We start from the raw sequence: 19,418 nt of genomic DNA, 5'->3' as shown, positions 1-19,418 counted from the left end.
TTTGTTTGTATTGGTATGGCACAAAAAAGTTGAGAAACAAAAAGCCAAATGTGACACATTCCACGCAAAACTCCAAAAATGTACTGGACAAAATTATTGGCACCTTCTCAAAATTGTAAGAAATAATTGCATTCCTAGTTTGTGATGCTTCCGTAATTTGTAATTAAAAACTCACCTTTATCAATGATCAGCTGCTGACAATATAGAAATCACACCAGCAACCAGTTAAAATGGTAAAAAATTGACTCAACCTTTCTGTTGTGTGTCTGTGTGTGCCACACAGAGTATGAAGAAAAGAAAGGGCAGCAAAAGAATTGTCTCAGGATTTAAGAACAAAAAAAAAAAATTATGGAGAAAAAAGTATATATATATTTTGTTTGGGTATGCAATTGTCAGTTGAAGTAACGCAGTGCCTATCGCAAAAAATGTCCTGGTCATTAACCACTTTACCACCGGATTTTCCTGCTTTGCGTCCAGGCCACTTTTTGCAACTTGGCACTGCGTGATTTTAACTGACAATTGCGCGGCCATGCAATGCCGTACCCAAACGAAATTTACGTCCTTTTTCCCCCACAATCAGAGCTTTCTTTTGGTGGTATTTGATCACCTCTGCGCTTTTTTGTTTTTTGCAATATTAATAAAAAAAGAGCGAAAATTTTGCGAAAAAATTGACATTTTCTACTTTGACAGTTAAAAAATAGCCAATATATTCAATTTTTGTCATACATTTAGGCCAAAATGTATTTAGCTACATGTCTTTGACAAAAAAATTCTCAATGAGCGTATGTTCAGCCCGGAAGATTTTACACCATTCCTGACCAGGCCATATTTTGCGATTCGGTACTGTGTTAATTTTACGGACAATTGCGCGGTCGTGCGACGCTGTACCCAAATTAAATTTATGTCCTTTTTTTCCCACAAATAGAGCTTTCTTTTGGTGGTATTTGATCACCTGTGCGGTTTTTAATTTTTGAAAAAGAGAGCGACAATTTTGAAAAAAAAAACAAAAACTATTTTTTACATTCTGATATATAACATTCCCAAAAAAAAATGTAAAAAATCAAATTTTTTTTTAACATTTTAGGCCGATTTGTTTTCGGCTACATATTTTTGGTAAAAAAAAATAAAGTATATATAATTTGTTTGGGTACAGCGTTGCATGCGCAATTGTCAGTTGAAGTAACGCAGTGCCTATCGCAAAAAATGTCCTGGTCATTAACCACTTGCCGACTGCCGCACGACTATATACAGCGGCAGTCAGCCCCTCCTGGGCAAAGCGACATACCGGTACGTCGCTCGCCCACAAGCCTCTAAGGGGCGAGCGCGCGCCGTCGGAGGCATGCTCTCACCCCCGCTCGTTCCCTGACATTCCAGCACGAGTGACCGGTGGCTCCGATGTCCGCCGGTCACTCCCGATCTCCCACTGGAGAGGGAGAAAGGCAGACGACTGACGTAAACACAGCCGTCCATCATTCTCCCTGGTGTAACTTCAGAGACTATACGATCCTGCTATGTAGGATCGTATGTCTCTATGGTTACATCAAAAGCCACACCCCTTGACAGTTAGAAGCACGCCCCTAGGGGCACATTTAACCCCTCGATCTCTAATAAAGTTAACCCCTTCCCTGCCAGTGTCATTTTTACATTAACAGTGTATATGTATAGCACTGATTACTGTAGTAATGTCACTGGTACCCCCAAAAGTGTCAAAAATGTCAGTCAAGAGTCCGATCTGTCCGCCGCAATGTCGCAGTCCTGCAAAAAAAAAAAAAAAAATCGCAGATCGCCACCATTACTAGTTAAAAAACGAAAATGACAAATCTTTCCCGTAGTTAGTAAACGCAATAACTTTTGCGCAAACCAATCAAAATACGCTTATCGCGATTTTTTCCACCAAAAATATGTAGCAGAAAACAAATTGGCCTAAAATGTTAAAAAATTTTGATTTTTACATTTTTTTTGGAATTTCATATAAAAAAATTTTGAAAAATATTGTTATTTTTTCAAAATTTTCCCTCTTTTTTTGTTTATAGCGCAAAAAGTAAAAATCGCACAGGTGATCAAATACCACCAAAAGAAAGCTCTGTTTGTGGGAAAAAAAGGACGTCAATTTCATTTGGGTAGAGCGTCGCACGACCACGCAATTGTCCGTTAAATTCACGCAGTGCCGAATTGCAAAATAGGCCCTGGTCTTTGAGCAGCCAAATCCTCCGGGGCTTAAGTGGTTAAAGGGAGGTTAAGTGGTTAGAATACATTTTTGTTTTGGGTTTATATGAAAATAAATAAATTTTGCTTGAAATAAATAAATCGCAAAAAAGAAATTGTCATTACCACTAAGATAAAAAAAGAGAGTTGAAGATCTGGTAAGGTCAGGTTCTATGAAGCAAATCAAGATGGCGTTGGGTCTCTGACCTCCCTTTATAGCCCCTAGCAGCCCCACCTACTGGTGGGAGGTGGCGGGTCATGTGATCCTGGCTCCCTATATAAACCAAGCACACCTTCCAGCCAGAGCGTCGCACGACCACGCAATTGTCCGTTAAATTCACGCAGTGCCGAATTGCAAAATAGGCCCTGGTCTTTGAGCAGCCAAATCCTCCGGGGCTTAAGTGGTTAAAGGGAGGTTAAGTGGTTAGAATACATTTTTGTTTTGGGTTTATATGAAAATAAATACATTTTGCTTGAAATAAATAAATCGCAAAAAAGAAATTGTCATTACCACTAAGATAAAAAAAAAAAAACACAAGTCACTAGGGCTTGATGCCTATCCTAGTTTTTACAAGGAGACCGGCTTGCAGATAATTTCCGAACTGAAAGTATTTTTTAATGTGTTTGTACCTACGCCAAGGAAGGATATATCTTATTGCAATATTACACACCATTATAGTCTGAAATTGGTCCATGCTGATCAGACGGAAATTTTTTCCCTCAAGACAAACTTTGGATAATGTTTACCGCTCAATAAATATACTCCAAGTACTGAAACATTTGCATATGCCTCTGCTTGTCTTAAAGAGAACCTGAACTTTGGAAGCTGTGCCTGAAAAATGGTAGACAGGAAGCAAAGGGCTAGGTCACCAGTATCATGTGTGGTCTCTGATCTTCTCCCCATCCTGGACTTACTGTGCCTTGTTCTACACTTTGTTTCTGTGAAGAGGAGGCCATCTTGGTTGAATCAGGGCTTTTGCTTCCTCATGTCAGAGCTTCCTCCTGTTCACCTATTGATTGATCAGTGGTGGCTGGTGCTCCATGGGCCGGGGAAGGGGTGGCAGACGGACCACACCATACCCCCCCGGACCACACTAGCCCGCACACCATACCCCCCCCCCATGGTCGCAGGCTCACTCACCCTGGACATGTGGAGGGCAGGCAGCGACGGCTTCCCCCTCAGTCTCCTGCGTCTCCTCCCTCCTCCTTGGCCAGTGGCATGGCTTCTCCTTTCGGCCAATCAAGAAACGGGTCTCAGGACCCACTTCCTGATTGGCAAGGAGGAGAATCGGTGCGACAATAGGGAATATTCGTTCGCTATTGTCACACAACTGGGTAGGTTCAGGGCGTGTCACGGCACTGCCGCGTACTCACCTGCAACTGGGCGCCTGGGGCGTTCTCGCAACAGATTCTCTGTGCTTGCCGTCCTCGGAGACACCTCCTTCGGGTCTGCAGTGGTTCCTTCTCCTCCCCTCACCTCTGAGGACTGCAGTAGCACACTGTCGTGGCAAGATGGCAGCCGCTATGCGGTTCCAGTGTTTTACACAGATTGAGAGAGGAGAGTTGAAGATCTGGTAAGGTCAGGTTCTATGAAGCAAATCAAGATGGCGCTGGGTCTCTGACCTCCCTTTATAGCCCCTAGCAGCCCCACCTACTGGTGGGAGGTGGCGGGTCATGTGATCCTGGCTCCCTATATAAACCATGCACACCTTCCAGTCAGTGCTTGGTTATTTTCCTTGCTCCTGTGTGTCTGCTATTGCTTTGCCTGTGTTCCTGGTTCCTGATCCTTTCTCCCTCAGGTTGATACTCCTTGATTGCCTGCCAGACCTGACTCCAGAGTTGTCGACTTTACTTCCTCCTCTTCATTAAAGGCCTCCGTGCCACCACAGACCCTACGGGGCCCTGTTCCCACTTCCAGGGACTCCTGAGGGTCGTGATTGTAAGGGAGTGCAGTTCCACTGCAACTGGGTTCCTTCTCCACTGCAAGACCCCACCCCAGGTGGGCTGTGACAGGGCGCAGTGCTCTGTGCCCTGAGCCCACCCTTTTTTTAAGCCTATTAGAGCCTCTGGCTCTAATCACGTGCTTAAAAAAAAAAAAAAAACCCTATTAGAATCCATGCGTCCGGCGCCCTGCATGTAGATTAGGGGGCCAGACGCATGGATAGGGGGGGGCGGCGCCCCTGCACCCCCAATGGACAGGCCGCCGCTGCTATTGCTTCTTTATTTCTCCACCAATAATCAAATCAACACGAAGGTCTGGAAAGCACAAATTTAAAGAAACAAATGAAGGAGATTCTTGCACTGCTGGTCCTTTTGGTTACACAAAGCCACAGGTTTTCCTTATGCACAATTACACTTTCAAGACGCTGGCATCCCAACAACCAAGGATATCATCAGTTGATAAGGAGAATGTCTGTTTCCTCCACAGCATCCTTGTTTGACCCTTTCCTTCCCCTCTCCCTTAGCACTGGGGTAAAATGAACTGACCAATGGAGAGAAATTGAGGGAGGAGAGAAACATTGGTGTACTGATCAATACCAGTGTGCAAAAGTGCATTTGCTTTGGAAGAATAAATCACCTCTAACATTGAGTCCCCTACGTGTGTGGATGTTGCTGCTTTATATAAAAGGTATTAGAATAGTTTTTTCATTTTAGAATGGCGTGCCTCAGGACTGCCCATGGTTTTAAAGGGTGCCTTACCTTAAAAAAAGGTTGAGAGACACTGTTCTATTTGGTTGAGGTCAGAGCTTTGTGCAGGCCAGTCCTACATTCCAAATTCGCTAATCCATGTCCTTATGGACCTTGCATTGTGCCCTGGTCCAAATCATTTGGTGGAGAGGGGGGGGGGGGTAATTTTGTGTGGGGTTATTTTTCAGGGGTTGGGCTTGGCCCCTTAGTTCCAGTGAAGGGAACTCTTAAGGCGTCAGCATACCGAGACATTTTGGACAATTTCATGCTCCCAACTTTATGGGAACAGTTTGGGGATGGCCCCTTCCTGTTCCAACATGGTTGCGCACCAGTCCACAAAGCAAGGTCCATAAAGACATGGATGAGCAAGGAATTTGACTGGTTTGTACCTCAACCAGATAGAATACCTTTGGGATGAATTATCCAACATCAGTTCCTGACCTCACAAATGCTCTTCTGGAAGAATGGTCAAACATTCCCATAGACACTCCTAAACCTTGTGGACAGCCTTCCCAGAAGAGTTGAAGCTGTTATAGCTGCAAAGGGTGGGTCAACTCAATATTGAACCCTACAGACTAAGACTGGGATGCCATGAAAGTTCATGTGTTTGTGTAAAGGCAGGCGTCCCAATACTTTTGACAATATAGTGTATATGTAATGAAGGATGTCCCACGGTGTGCAGACTGGTGGTTTCCTGCAAAAACCTTGACTGCAGGGCTGCCCCATCCTCTTCCTGCTGCTGAACGTCCAGTGCTGTGTGGGTTTACAGCTTCGAATCAACGAAATTAAAGATGATCCAACAGGGACACACCCCCTCCTTCCCTCTCCTCCAATGAGAAAAGTGCTTTTACAGATTACGCTGCCTGTAAACTGATCTGTAAATGGACGGGAGAATCATGCGAGTAATCAGACACTCCCCTATTCACAGACCATGCTATAGGCAGTGTAATCAGTGAAAGAACCTTTCCCATTGGAGGAGAGGGCAAGAGGGGGTGTGTTACCTTGGGTCATCTTTAGTGCAACGGAGCCTGGAGATATGAAGCTGTTAACCCCCACAGTGCCAGAAATTCAGTGGCAGGAAGAAGACCGGGCATCCCTGTAGTGAAGCATTCTACAGAATGGGTTCTGTATAAATCTACGCTGCAGGGATGCCCAGTCCTCTTCCTGCTCCTGAACTTCCGGCCTGCACATTGTAGGACAGATTTCATCACGGGTATATAACTAACGGTTTTTAACAAGACTTCAGCTTTACCATGCCCAGATATTCCCTATAAGAGAGCAAATTGTCCTTTGAGCTTGGGTCCACTTTAAGTGTAATTTTTTACACTTAAAGATCTTCAAATTTGCCTTATGAGTCCGTCAATGATGCCTTGAGATACCATTTTTCGAATATTTTCAACCATTGAGAATTTGGGAGTAGAAGGAATTGTCCATGTTTTTAGGAGAGCTTTTCTTGCAGCCATGGACCCATTGGGGCGGGGTGTCATTTTGCAAAGTGTGGAGTGATTGTTCCTTTATATTTTGACTAAATAGCATTAAGTGAGGTGATTTTGAGAAGTTTAGGCCAGTTACACCCTTGAGTAAAGCTTATCCCAGAATGAAGAAATTCGGAGGCATTGCCAAAATCTGTGGGCTAGTGTAGGTTTATGGTGGCCGCATTGTGGGCATAGGGCATTGTGAATTTTGGAATTAGCGAAGAGAGATGGAATATATAGCTGATGAGGTGCGTTAGATCTTCAACTTGCCTAATGAGTGCGTCAATGATGCCTTAAGATACCATTCCGAATATTAAATGCAGTCATTTCCGGTGGTGAGAAGGTATATTCTATGTATGAGCGCCATCTGATAAAGAATTTTTTTGTGGGGGTATAGTTCTGGATCTCTGTGTCTATTTTTCTCCATTTTGAAGGTTCACAAGAGCCTTTTTAACCATTGAGATTTTGGGAGGAGAAGGTATTTTCCATGTTTTACGGGATAGCTTTTCTTGCAGCTAATAGACCCAAGTGGGCCCATTGGGGCGGTGGTGTCTTTTTGCAGAGTGTGGAGTGATTGTTCCTTTATATTTTGACTGAATAGCCTTAAGTGAGGTGATTTTGAGAAGTTTAGGCCAGTTACACCCTTAACTAAATCCGTTACTTTATCCCAGAATGAAGAAATTCGGGGGCATTGCCAAAATCTGTGGGCTAGTGTAGGTTTATGGTGGCCGCATTGTGGGCAGAGAACAGTTAGCTTATCCCAGAATGAAGAAATTCGGGGGCATTGCCAAAATCTGTGGGCTAGTGTAGGTTTATGGTGGCCGCATTGTGGGCAGAGAACAGTTAGCTTATCCCAGAATGAAGAAATACGGGGGCATTGCCAAAATCTGTGGGCTAGTGTAGGTTTATGGTGGCCGCATTGTGGGCATAGAACAGTTAGCTTATCCCAGAACGAAGAAATTCGGGGGCATTGCCAAAATCTGTGGGCTAGTGTAGGTTTATGGTGGCCGCATTGTGGGCATAGAACAGTTAGCTTATCCCAGAATGAAGAAATTCGGGGGCATTGCCAAAATCTGTGGGCTAGTGTAGGTTTATGGTGGCCGCATTGTGGGCATAGAACAGTTAGCTTATCCCAGAACGAAGAAATTCGGGGGCATTGCCAAAATCTGTGGGCTAGTGTAGGTTTTCGGTGGCCGCATTGTGGGCATAGAACAGTTAGCTTATCCCAGAATGAAGAAATTCGGGGGCATTGCCAAAATCTGTGGGCTAGTGTAGGTTTATGGTGGCCGCATTGTGGGCAGAGAACAGTGTGAATTTTGGAATTTGTGAAGAGAGATGGGATATATAGCCAATGAGGTGCCTTAGATCAGGGGTCTTCAAACTATGGCCCTCCAATTGTTCAGGAACTACAATTCCCATCATGCCTAGTCATGTCTGTGAATGTCAGAGTTTTAGAATGCCTCATGGGATGTGTAGTTCTGCAACAGCTGGAGGGCCGTAGTTTGAAGATCCCTACCTTAGATCTTCAACTTGCCTAATGAGTGCGTCAATGATGCCTTGAGATACCATTTTGAATATTGAAAGGAGGTCCTTAATGCCGTAATTTCCAGTGGGGAGAAGGTTTTCTAATTCTGAGCGCCATCTGGTAAATAATTTTTGTTCTGGAGGTATAGTCCTGGATCTCGGTTTCTATTTTTTCTCTTTTTAGAAGGTTCATAAGGTCCTTTTTAACCATTGAGATTTTGGGAGGAGAAGGAACTGTCCACGTATTTAGGATAGCTTTTCTTGCAGCTAATAGACCCAAGTGGACCCATTGGGGGGAGGTATGCAGAGTGTGGAGTGATTGTTCATTTATATTTTGATTGAATAACATTAAAGTGAGGTGATTGAGAAGTTTAGGCCAGTTACACCCTTGAGTAAATCCGTAAATCCCAGAATGAAGAAATTCGGGGGCATTGCCAAAATCTGTGGGCTAGTGTAGGTTTATGGTGGCCGCATTGTGGGCATAGGGCAGTGTGAATTTTGAAATTTGTGAAGAGAGATGGGATATATAGCTGATGAGGTGCCTTAGGTCTTCAACTTGCCTAATGAGTGCGTCAATGATGCCTTAAGATACCATTTTGAATCTTAAAAGGAGGTCATTAATGCTGTAATTTCTGATGGTGAGAAGGTATATTCTATGTATGAGCGCCATCTGTTAATTTTTTTTGCCCACCACTATATTTATTTTAATTGTTTTCCCTAAGTATAGTATATATGGTCTTTAAATCTGCGCCAAAAGTTGCGCTTGGTTTTGCCTTTATCCACTTAAGCCCCGGAAGATTTTACCCCCTTCCTGACCAGGGCCTATTTCGCGATTCGGCACTGTGTGACTTTAACGGACAATTGCGCGGTCGTGCGACGCTGTACCTAAACGAATTTGACGTCCTTTTTTCCCACAAACAGAGCTTTCTTTTGGTGGTATTTGATCACCTGTGCAATTTTTTGATCATGTGCTATAAACAAAAAAATGCGTAAATTTTGCGTGTTTCTAACTGTGATTGGCTGTGGCTTGAGGTGTAGGAACAATGATCAACGGTCCTACATAGTAGAACCGTATGATCACCACTCCTACACAGGGGAGAATGACAGACGGCTTGTTTACATCAACCGCCTGCCTTTCTCCCTCTGCAGCGACGATCGCCGAGTGACCGGCGGACATCGGAGCTGCCGGTCACTCGCGCTGGAGTGTTCGAGAACGAGCGGGGGCGCGCGCTCGCTCCCTAGACCCTCACAGGCTAGCGACGTAGTACTACGTCATTCTGCCTGTGAGGGGCTGACTGCCGACGTAAATAGTCGTGCGGCAGTCGGCAAGTGGTTAAAGAAGGCTCTGCATTCGCAGAACATAATATTCTTTAATATTAATTAATAGTTTAATATGAATATTTAATAATACTTTATTATTCATATTTATTGTTATTATGATTGAATGATTTTTGGACATTTTAGATTTTGTCACTTTACTATTTATATTTTGCAATTTGTGAATTATTTATATTTTATCACTTTTCATACGCCTGGTAGCGTTGTTTTAGTACATCTTACAATTTTCTTGGTTTTTACCTTGTGAGCAGCAGCTGCAGGTGGCACCATTTTATATTTATTTAGCGCGGGTTTTAATACACATTTTTTTTTACACTTTATTTGCAGAACATTATATATACAATACCAATAGTTTGCCAATTCACATGATTGGATAATGCGTGTGAATTTCCATTTGGATGGTAAATGGTTTCCAAACACCCATTGTAAAAAAACAAAAGCAAAAATAAAACCCAAACCATTGCCTATTAAGCTAATCCTAATGTTTTAATGACCGCCATCATTTTTCTCAGTTGGTTTCTAGGTACCATTTTGGATAGGAAATGATGTTGTGTTTTGAAAAATAAGGTTTTCAGTCAGAACTGTTGCGTGCCAGGTCTAGTTTTGACCCAAAAAAAAAAAAAAAGCATAAGTGTATGAAAAACGTCACAAAAGTCCATAAAAGAAGAAAGAGCTTCTCGCAGCCAATAGGCAAAAAAATAAACTTCTTGGCTGCAGACAGATGAATGTGTTCGAATTTAGATAAACAACGCATATATTTTCCTTTTATTCCATTTATACTATGGAGCGGAGCCATCAAAGGATTAATCCATCTCCCGCAGCCAAACGCCATTTATTTCATGGCTTGATTACAGAAAATCTGCATCTTAGGAAATTTCCCAGAGTGAATGAATAAATATTTTTCAATTTTCAGGTCACAGTCATTTTTTTTTTTTTTTTGGTTCTTCCATTGGATGTGCAGTTTGTTTAAATGTTTCAAAAATACACCTAATGCAAACAAGTTGCTCATTGGTTAAAATATAGATGGGGTGTAGTACTATGCTGTTATTTACTTATGGTAAAGCAATAAAATATATAAAAAAAAAACAAACATTTAAATATATTTCTCTAAATAAAAATATTAAAAGGGGATGGATGTATAGTGTTTCTGTATTTGCTATATATATATATATATATATATATATATATATATATATATATATATATATATATAAAATAAAAAAATTATATATCTCGAATATTATGTTATTAGTTTTCAACATAGCAAATACAGAAACACTATACATCCATCCCCTTTTAATATTTTTATTTAGAGAAATATATTTAAATGTTTTTTTTTTATATATTTTATTGCTTTACCATAAGTAAATAACAGCATAGTACTACACCCCATCTATATTTTAACCAATGAGCAACTTGTTTGCATTAGGTGTATTTTTGAAACATTTAAACACATATGTGTGTATATACAGTATCTCACAAAAGTGTGTACACCCCTCACATTTTAGTAAATATTTTATTCTATCTTTTCATGTGACAACACTGAAGAAATGACACTTTGCTACAATGTAAAGTAGTGAGTGTACAGCTTGTATAACAGTGTAAATTTGCTGTCCCCTCAAAATAACAACACACAGCCATTAATGTCTAAACCGCTGGCAACAAAAGTGAGTACACCCCTAAGTGACAATGTCCAAATTGGGCCCAAAGTGTCAATATTTTGTGTGGCCGCCATTCTTGGGCATGGAGTTCAGCAGAGCTTCACAGGTTGTCACTGGAGTCCTCTTCCACTCCTCCATGAGGACATCACTGAGCTGGTGGATGTTAGAGACCTTGCGCTCCTCCACCTCATGTTTGAGGATGCCCCACAGATGCTGAATAGGGTTTAGGTCTGGAGACATGCTTGGCCAGTCCATCACCTTTACCCTCAGCTTCTTTAGCAAGGCAGTGGTCACCTTGGAGGTGTGTTTGGGGTCGTTATGTTGGAATACTGCCCTGCGGCCCAGTCTCTGAAGGGAGGGGATCATGCTCTGCTTCAGTATGTCACAGTACATGTTGGCATTCATGGTCCCCTCAATGAACTGTAGCTCCCCAGTGCCGGCAGCACTCATTCAGCCATAGACCATGACACCACCACCACCATGCTTGACTGTAGGAAGACACACTTGTCTTTGCACTCCTCACCTGGTTGCCGCCACACACGCTTGACACCATCTGAACCAAATAAGTTTATCTTGGTCTCATCAGACCACAGGAGATGGTTCCAGTAATGCATGTCCTTAGTCTGCTTGTCTTCAGCAAACTGTTTTCGGGCTTTCTTGTGCATCATCTTTAGAAGAGACTTCCTTCTGGGACGACAACCATGCAGACCAGTTTGATGCAGTGTGCGGCAAATGGTCTGAGCACTGACAGGCTGACCCCCCACCCCTTCAACCTCTGCAGCAATGCTGGCAGCACGCATACGTCTATTTCCCAAAGACAACCTCTGGATATGACGCTGAGCACGTGCACTCAACTTCTTTGGTGGACCATGGTGAGGCCTGTTCTGAGTGGAACCTGTCCTGGTAAACCGGTGTATGGTCTTGGCCACCGTGCTGCGCTCAGTTTCAGAGTGTTGGCAATCTTCTTATAGCCTAGGCCATCTTTATGTAGAGCAACAATTCTTTCTTTCAGATCCTCAGAGAGTTCTTTGCCATGAGGTGCCATGTTAAACTTCCAGTGACCAGTATGAGAGAGTGAGAGCGATAACATCAAATTTAACACACTTGCTCCCCATTTACACCTGAGACCTTGTAACTCTAACGAGTCACATGACACCGGGAGGGAAAATTGCTAATTGGGCCCAATTTGGACATTTTCGCTTAGAGGTGTACTCACTTTTGTTGCCAGTGGCTTAGACATTAATGGCTAAAAATGTGAGGAGTGTACTCACTTTTGTGAGATACTGTAGGTTATCCTCCTCCCTTATACTTGGAAGGTTGCATTCCAACCATCTATAGGCAGGCTGATTGTACCCAAGTCGATCCATTGATCAACTTAGGTACAACCAGCATGTTGGATTTATACATGTGATTATTGCAATCGGCTGTAGCCGCTAGCAATAAGCACCCTGTTCGCGCTCTCTCTCTCTCTCTCTCTTATATATATATATATATATATATATATATACACACACACACACACACACAGTGCACCTGGAACGTATTTACAGCGCTTCACTTTTTCCACATTTTATGTTATAGCCTCATTTCAAAATGGATTCAATTCATTATTTTCTTTGAAATTCTACAAACAATTCCCTATAATGACACCCCTCAAGGACATTCACAGAGTTGTCCCATAGCCACTCCTTTGTCATCTCGGCTGTGTTCTTAGGGTCGTTATCCTGTTGGAAGATGAACGTTCATCCTAGTCTGAGGTCAAGAGCGCTCTGGAGCAGGTTTTCATAAAAGATGTCTCTGTACATTGTTGCATTCATCATTCCCTCGATCCTGATTCCTGACTAGTGTCCCAGTTCCTGCCACTGAAAAACATCCCCACAGTATGATGCTGCCACCACCATGCTTCACTGTAGGGATGGTATTGGCCAGGTGATGAGCAGTGCCTGGTTTCCTCCAGACATGACGCTTGCCCTTCAGGCCAAAGAGTTCAATCTTTGTTTCATCAGACCAGAGAATTTTGTTTCTCATGGTCTGAGAGTCCTTCAGGTGCCTTTTGGAAAACTCCAGGCGGGCTGTCATGTGACTTTTACTGAGGAGTGGCTTCCGTCTGGCCACTCTACCATACAAGCCTGATTGGTGGAGTGCTGCGGAGATGGTTGTTCTTCTGGAAGGTTCTCCTCTCTACACAGTTAAACGCTTGTGCTCTGTCAGAGTGACCATCAGGTTCTTAGGCACCTCCCTGACTAAGGGCCTCCACCCTCCCTGATCGATCAGTTTGGTCGGGCGGCCCACTCTAGGAAGAGTCCTGGTGGTTCCAAATTTTTTCCATAGGATGGAGGCCACTGTGCTCATTGAGACCTTCAATGCTGCAGAAATTGTTCTGTACTCTTCCCTAGATCTGTGCCTCCATACAATCCTATCTCGGAGGTCTATAGAAAATTCCTTGGACTTCATGGCTTGGTTTGAGCTCTGACATGCACTGTTAACCGTGGGACCTTATATAGACAGGTGTGTGCCTTTCCAAATCAAGCCCAATCAACTGACTTTACCACAGGTGGACTCCAATCAGGTTGTAGCAACATCTCAAGGATGATCAGTGGAAACAGGAGGCACCTGAGCTCAGTTTTGAGTGTCATGGCAAAGGCTGTGATACTTCTGTTCATGGGATTTTTTTTTTCTGTTTTTTATTTTTACTAAATTTGTAAAGATTTCAAACAAGCTTCTTTTCTTTCTTTTCTTGTTATTATGGGGTATTGTTTGTAGAATTTTGAGGAAAATAATACATTAAATTTTGGAATAAGGCTGTAACATAACAAAATGTGGAAAAATTGAAGTGCTGTGAATACTTTCTGGATGCACTGTATTATACTGAATTATAAATAATAATATAATAATAATAATAATAATAGTAAAAAGAATAACAAAAATAATATATTTTATTTTAGAGATGTCTGGCACCAGTGACGACCTCTCACTTGTATATTGGACCCAGAAATGGTTGGAGAATGGGACCCTTTATTTCCATGTATCATTGCATATGAGGGAACATACTTTAATCAGCACCTCCCCGACCATTCAGGAGCCTGTACAGGAACTGGATGAACAACTTCATGTTCTACATGTGTCGGTTATGGTGAGTGTGTATTTCTTTCTTGTTATAGATTAATGAGTTGTATCAGTCTGAAGAAATCATGCGTTGCTGTAAAAGAGTGATAGACTCAAGACAGGCAAGTATTTACAATTGTGTAAGCTCATTGTAAGATTTTAATGTTTAGCTGGGCTTCATCAATAATATATCAGATAGAAAATGATTCAATATTTGATTTGATATCAAAGCACTGTACTGAAATACGTCTGGTTTTATTCAAAACATTAATTGGATCACCCAACCAGCCTGTTGGTCAGACCAAGAGCAGACCAAGAGCAGACCATGAGCAGACCATGAGCAGACCATGAGCAGACCATGAGCAGACCATGAGCAGACCATAAGCAGACCATGAGCAGACCAAGAGCAGACCAAGAGCAGACCAAGAGCAGACCAAGAGCAGACCAAGACCTCGACCAAGAGCAGACCTCGACCAAGAGCAGACCTCGACCAAGAGCAGACCTCGACCAAGAGCAGACCTCGACCAAGAGCAGACCTAGACCAAGAGCAGACCTAGACCAAGAGCAGACCTAGACCAAGAGCAGACCTAGACCAACAGACCAAGACCAACAGACCAAGACCAACAGACCAAGACCAACAGACCAAGACCAACAGACCAAGACCAAACAAATGACCATGACCAGATCAGACCAGACCATGACCAGACAAAGACCCGATCAAGAACAGACCAGACAAGGACTAGACCAAGCACAGAAATGACCGAGTGATAACCACTGCAAGAGTGTGACCGAAGAGACCTCTCATTTCCACAAGTCCTCATAAAGGTAGAAGGATGTGGCCCCCAAAACAGGTTGTATTTTTTTAACCAATTCATGTTTGGTATAAAACCCTGTAAGAAAAGAAACGACCGCACATCCAGGAATTCCAATTGCCTTTAATTTCCAAAGTGATGACACCAAAGACACCAACATAAGGTTACGTAGCCCTATGTTTGTGTCTTTGTTGTCATCACTTTGGAAATTAAAGGCAATTGGAATTCCTGGATGTGCGGTCGTTTCTTTTCTTACAAGTTTTCCATGGAGGCGGGCTGGGGCTAGCACTCTATGGGATATTCCACCTCTACACTACCATTACACACCTGGAGCAACGTTTTCTCCCTTCAGTATGTTCGTATCAAACCCTACTTTGAACTCTAATATTTCAGTATGGCGCTTCAATTTCGATTCAAATATTTTTCTGTCCCGAGGTTATGGTGGTAGTTTCTCAGCGCTCTGAAGCAGCTTGTAGATCACCCAGATGCCCCACAGGTGCACAATTATCACAACCAAAAACAATGTAATTATGATGAGTGCTAAAATGTCACCAACCATTATCTTAAGGTTCCAGCAACATCAATCTACAATATTAAGCAACATATTCAAGATGGGAATCTCCATCTAGATAAGTGGAGCATACACATCTAAAGGGACGCTTTCTTGATTCTTCTTAAAAGATGATCACTGGGTAAAAAAAATAAAAAATTACCTGTCTCTACAAATTTCCAAGTATTTATTTAGAATAAATTACTAAAATCCCAACGTTTGCCATCACATGACAGGCCCAGTCCACTTCTTCTTTGTTCTGGTCTAATGTGGGAGAATCCTTCATGCATCACTTCATATTGATGTGGACGCTGGCGATTGGGTATCAGATGAGACCATCACAGGGTCCTCATATGGTCTTCACAGGCAGGGCTGCTGATAAGGCAGTACAGCCACCTCTCCTGTACTGTGCCTGGGCCCCATCAGTTCAAAAGGAGGGCCTAGGCACCTGCTGAGCAGGAGGGCCGGCTGTACTGTCTTATTGCAGACACCAATCCTCTTCTGGCTCCCCCTGTCAGCTTCTCCTCCTCTCTCTGCCTCCTGGTGCACTGCAGAGGGATTGGTTAATTTCCATCTGGTGTCCAGGCCCTCCTGTGTGCCCCTTTTCCTTGCAGCACTTCTGGCTTTCCTCCTCTCCTGCTGGTAGCTGGGGAGCCTGTTGGACAGTGGAGGAGACCCAGCCAGTGACACAGGCTTTTGTAGCTATCCCAGTGGGTTGTCACAAACAGTGGTGCATCCTGGGATATGTTATAAAAGCCAGGGGCACATGTGGCAGGGTGTCTTTGGGTGGGAAGCCACGTCCTAGGAGGAGGGTGGCAGCCGTTTCTCCTCCTGCCTGTATGGAAGGTGGTCACAGGCGGTCAGCCTAGTGAGCCATAAGTGTGGTGCTGAGCCAGGAGGTCCGGTGGATGCTGAGAAGTGGAGTTGAAGGCAGAGCAACCTTGGGAAAAACCGTGTCCGTGAGTACTGGGAAGTTTGCCAGGGGTCTGCCCAGGAAGGGGACCTCTCCAGTGGAGAGTCAGTGGACAGGGGCTAGCATGCAGAGCAAGTGAGAAAGGGGGTGCCAAGCTAGGACCCTGAAGAGAAACTATAATGGGACCATATTCTTTATCTTCACTTCAGTGCCAGGGTGAAGCAGCAGCCTTGCCGCACACACTACAGCTAGTCGTCTTCAGATTTGTGCATAGTTCATAGTTGGAGTATCCCACTCATCCCTTCTCCTATCCCACTTCTAAATAAAACACAAAATCCAAATCCCTTGGAATGTTCATTGTCTGAGGATCCCTGCTTTAGATGCTTGGCTCAAACTATGGCCCTCCAGCTGTTGCGGAACTACACATTCCATGAGGCATTGTAAAACTCTGACAGTCACAGACATGACAAAGCATGATGGGAATTGTAGTTCCTGAACAACTTGAGGGCCATAGTTTGAAGACCACTGATCTAAAGTGATAAGTTTCCACAGACTGTTTCTACGGGTAACCCAGGGGAATCCAGAAAGTGCAATTCTCAGCAGTCCTCTAGGGGGCAGTGCTACACTTAAAAAAAAAAAAAAAAGACTGGTTAGAAGCAGATAGGGTTGTGTATTATTTTCCCTAGAGTTGAGCTTTAGGACAAATTTTAGAGGATCGTGTATATGGGAGCCACCTTTCCAGTGAATAGAAGAGCAGAGCTGCTAATGATTCAAGTACAGCTCTTAAACACAAAGGGCAAAGGAATGGTTACATTTGTAATTTCTCTTTATTTCCATAGATATTGGAGCTTTGGAATGTTAATTGCAGTTTAGCTTTCCGTCGGCCAAAACATTCAACTAATAAGAGTAATTTCACTTATAAGAACCCCCTTCTGAGTGACAAATTCGTTTTTCTTTATGTCGAAGGATGGGCAGATTTCGAAATTCTCTCTAAAGGGAGATGGTGATGGCTATTAATGAATGAACGTCTTTGAATTCTCTCTAAAGCGATACACACTAATTTAGCTCTGGATAGCAATTGTTTTTCCAGTATGGGTTTTCACAGGAGGGGGAAGCGGGTAAAAAATGCCCTCTGTAGAGTTTCCACATACACCGCTACACTTTTTGTTTAATCCTATGTTATCCTATCCTATATAGTTTAAAGCCGGATCTCCAAACTACGGCCCTCCAGCTGTTGCGGAACTACATGTCGTATGAGGCATTGTAAAACTCTTCCCATCATTCCTGGTCGTTTCTGTGAATGTCATTGTAGTTCCTAAACAACTGGAAGGCCATCGTTTGGAGACCCCTTCTCTATAGTAACTCTTCTTTTTACATGGGAGATAATGGATTCCAAGTCGAAGAACTGTGTTCTAGATGAAGAAGGGGTGCAAGCTGTCTGACATTTACAGATGGCTACAGAATGTTTATGGTGATGACACCATTGAGAAGAGCAATGTCTTGCCATCGGTGACTCTTACCAATGGTGTCATCTCTGCAGACATTCTGTAACCTTACACGTACACTGCTACTTTTTTTGTTTAATCCTATATCCTATCCTATATAGTTTAAAGCCGGATCTCCAAATTACGGCCCTCCAGCTGTTGCGGAACTACATGTCGTATGAGGCATTGTAAAACTCTGACATTCACAGAAATGACCAGGCATGATGGGAATTGTAGTTCCTGAACAACTGGAAGGCCATCGTTTGGAGACCCCTGCTCTATGGTAACTTCTTTTTCATTGGAGATAAATAATGGATTCCATGTCGAAGCACTGATTTCTAGACGAAGGAGGGGTGCAAGCCCTCTGTCATTCACAGATGGCTACGGAATGTTTATGGCGATGACACCATTGACAAGTGCAATGTCTTGTCAATGGTGTCATCTCCATAGACATTCTGTAGCCGTTCGTGGACGTCGGACAGCTTTCCCCCCCTCCATCATCAATAACTCTGCATCCGCAGAAGGCTACAGACTGCTTATCGTAAAGACCCAATTGAGAAGAGCAATGTCTTGCCATCGTTGACTCTTACCAATGGTTTCATCACTGCAGACATTCTGTAACCTTCCACATACACTGCCTATTGTCCCATGAGGCATTATAAAACTCTGACATTCGCAGACATGACTAGGCATGATGGGAAACTGTAGTTCCTGAACTACTGGAGGGCCATAGTTTGGAGACCCCCTGCTCTATGGTAACTTCTTTTTCATTGGAGATGAAGCACTGAGTTCTAGACAAGGAGGGGTGCTAGCTGTCTGACATTCACAGATGGACGTCAGATAACATGCTCCCCTCCATCATCAATAACTCTGCATCCACAGAAGGCTACAGAATGCTTATGGTGATGACCCAATTGAGAAGAGCAATGTCTTGCCATCGGTGACTCTTACCAATGGTGTCATCTCTGCAGACATTCTGTAATCTTCTGTGGATGTTGGACAGCCTGCACCCTTCCTTCATCAAGAACTCAACATTCACTCACAGAAGGCTACGGAATGTTCTTCTCAATGGGATCATCTCTGTAAGCAATGTCTTTTCATTGGTGACTCTAGTCAATGGTGTCATCTCTATAAAAATTCTGTAGCCGTCTGTGGACGTTGGACAGCCTGCCCCCCTCCATCATCAATAACTCCGTATCCACAGAAAGCTACAGAATGCTTATGGTGATGACCCCATTGAGACGAGCAATGTCTTGCCATCGGTGACTTTTACCAATGGTATCATTGTTGCAGACATTCTGTAACCTTCTGTGGATGTTGGACAGCCTGCACTCCTCCATCAAGAACTCAACATTCACAGAAGGCAATGTCTTTTCATTGGTGATTCTAGTCAATGGTGTCATCTCTATAAACATTCTGTAGCCATCTGTGGACATCAGACAGCCTGCCCCCCTTCTTTAAAAACTAAACATCCACAGAAGGCTACAGAATATTTATGGAAATCACCCCTTTGAGAAGAGCAATGTCTTGTCATTGGTGACTCTTACCAGTAGTGCCATCTCTGTAGACATTCTGTAGTTTTCTATGGATGTTGGACAGCCTGCACCCCTCTATCAAGAACTCAATGACAGCGTGTTGCTTTTGCTTAGAATCTATTATTTAC

General features: G+C 43.2%; 1 protein-coding gene across 2 annotated transcripts in view; it reads left to right on the top strand.

Annotated features, from left to right (window-relative positions):
* Positions 1 to 19,418, top strand: part of ASTN2 (astrotactin 2) — a 409,628-nt gene that overhangs the window by 100,350 nt on the left and 289,860 nt on the right. For both annotated transcript variants that reach the window (XM_082263954.1, XM_082263953.1), the window contains exon 2: positions 13,837 to 14,024. In XM_082263954.1, coding sequence (XP_082120080.1) covers positions 13,837 to 14,024 — 188 coding nt within the window. The remainder of the gene's footprint in view (positions 1 to 13,836; positions 14,025 to 19,418) is intronic.

The sequence above is a fragment of the Pelophylax lessonae genome (assembly GCF_965119305.1).
Source record: "Pelophylax lessonae genome assembly, chromosome: 7".
NCBI classification, from domain to species: Eukaryota; Metazoa; Chordata; class Amphibia; order Anura; family Ranidae; genus Pelophylax; species Pelophylax lessonae.
This window is presented reverse-complemented; position numbering and strand designations above follow the sequence as displayed.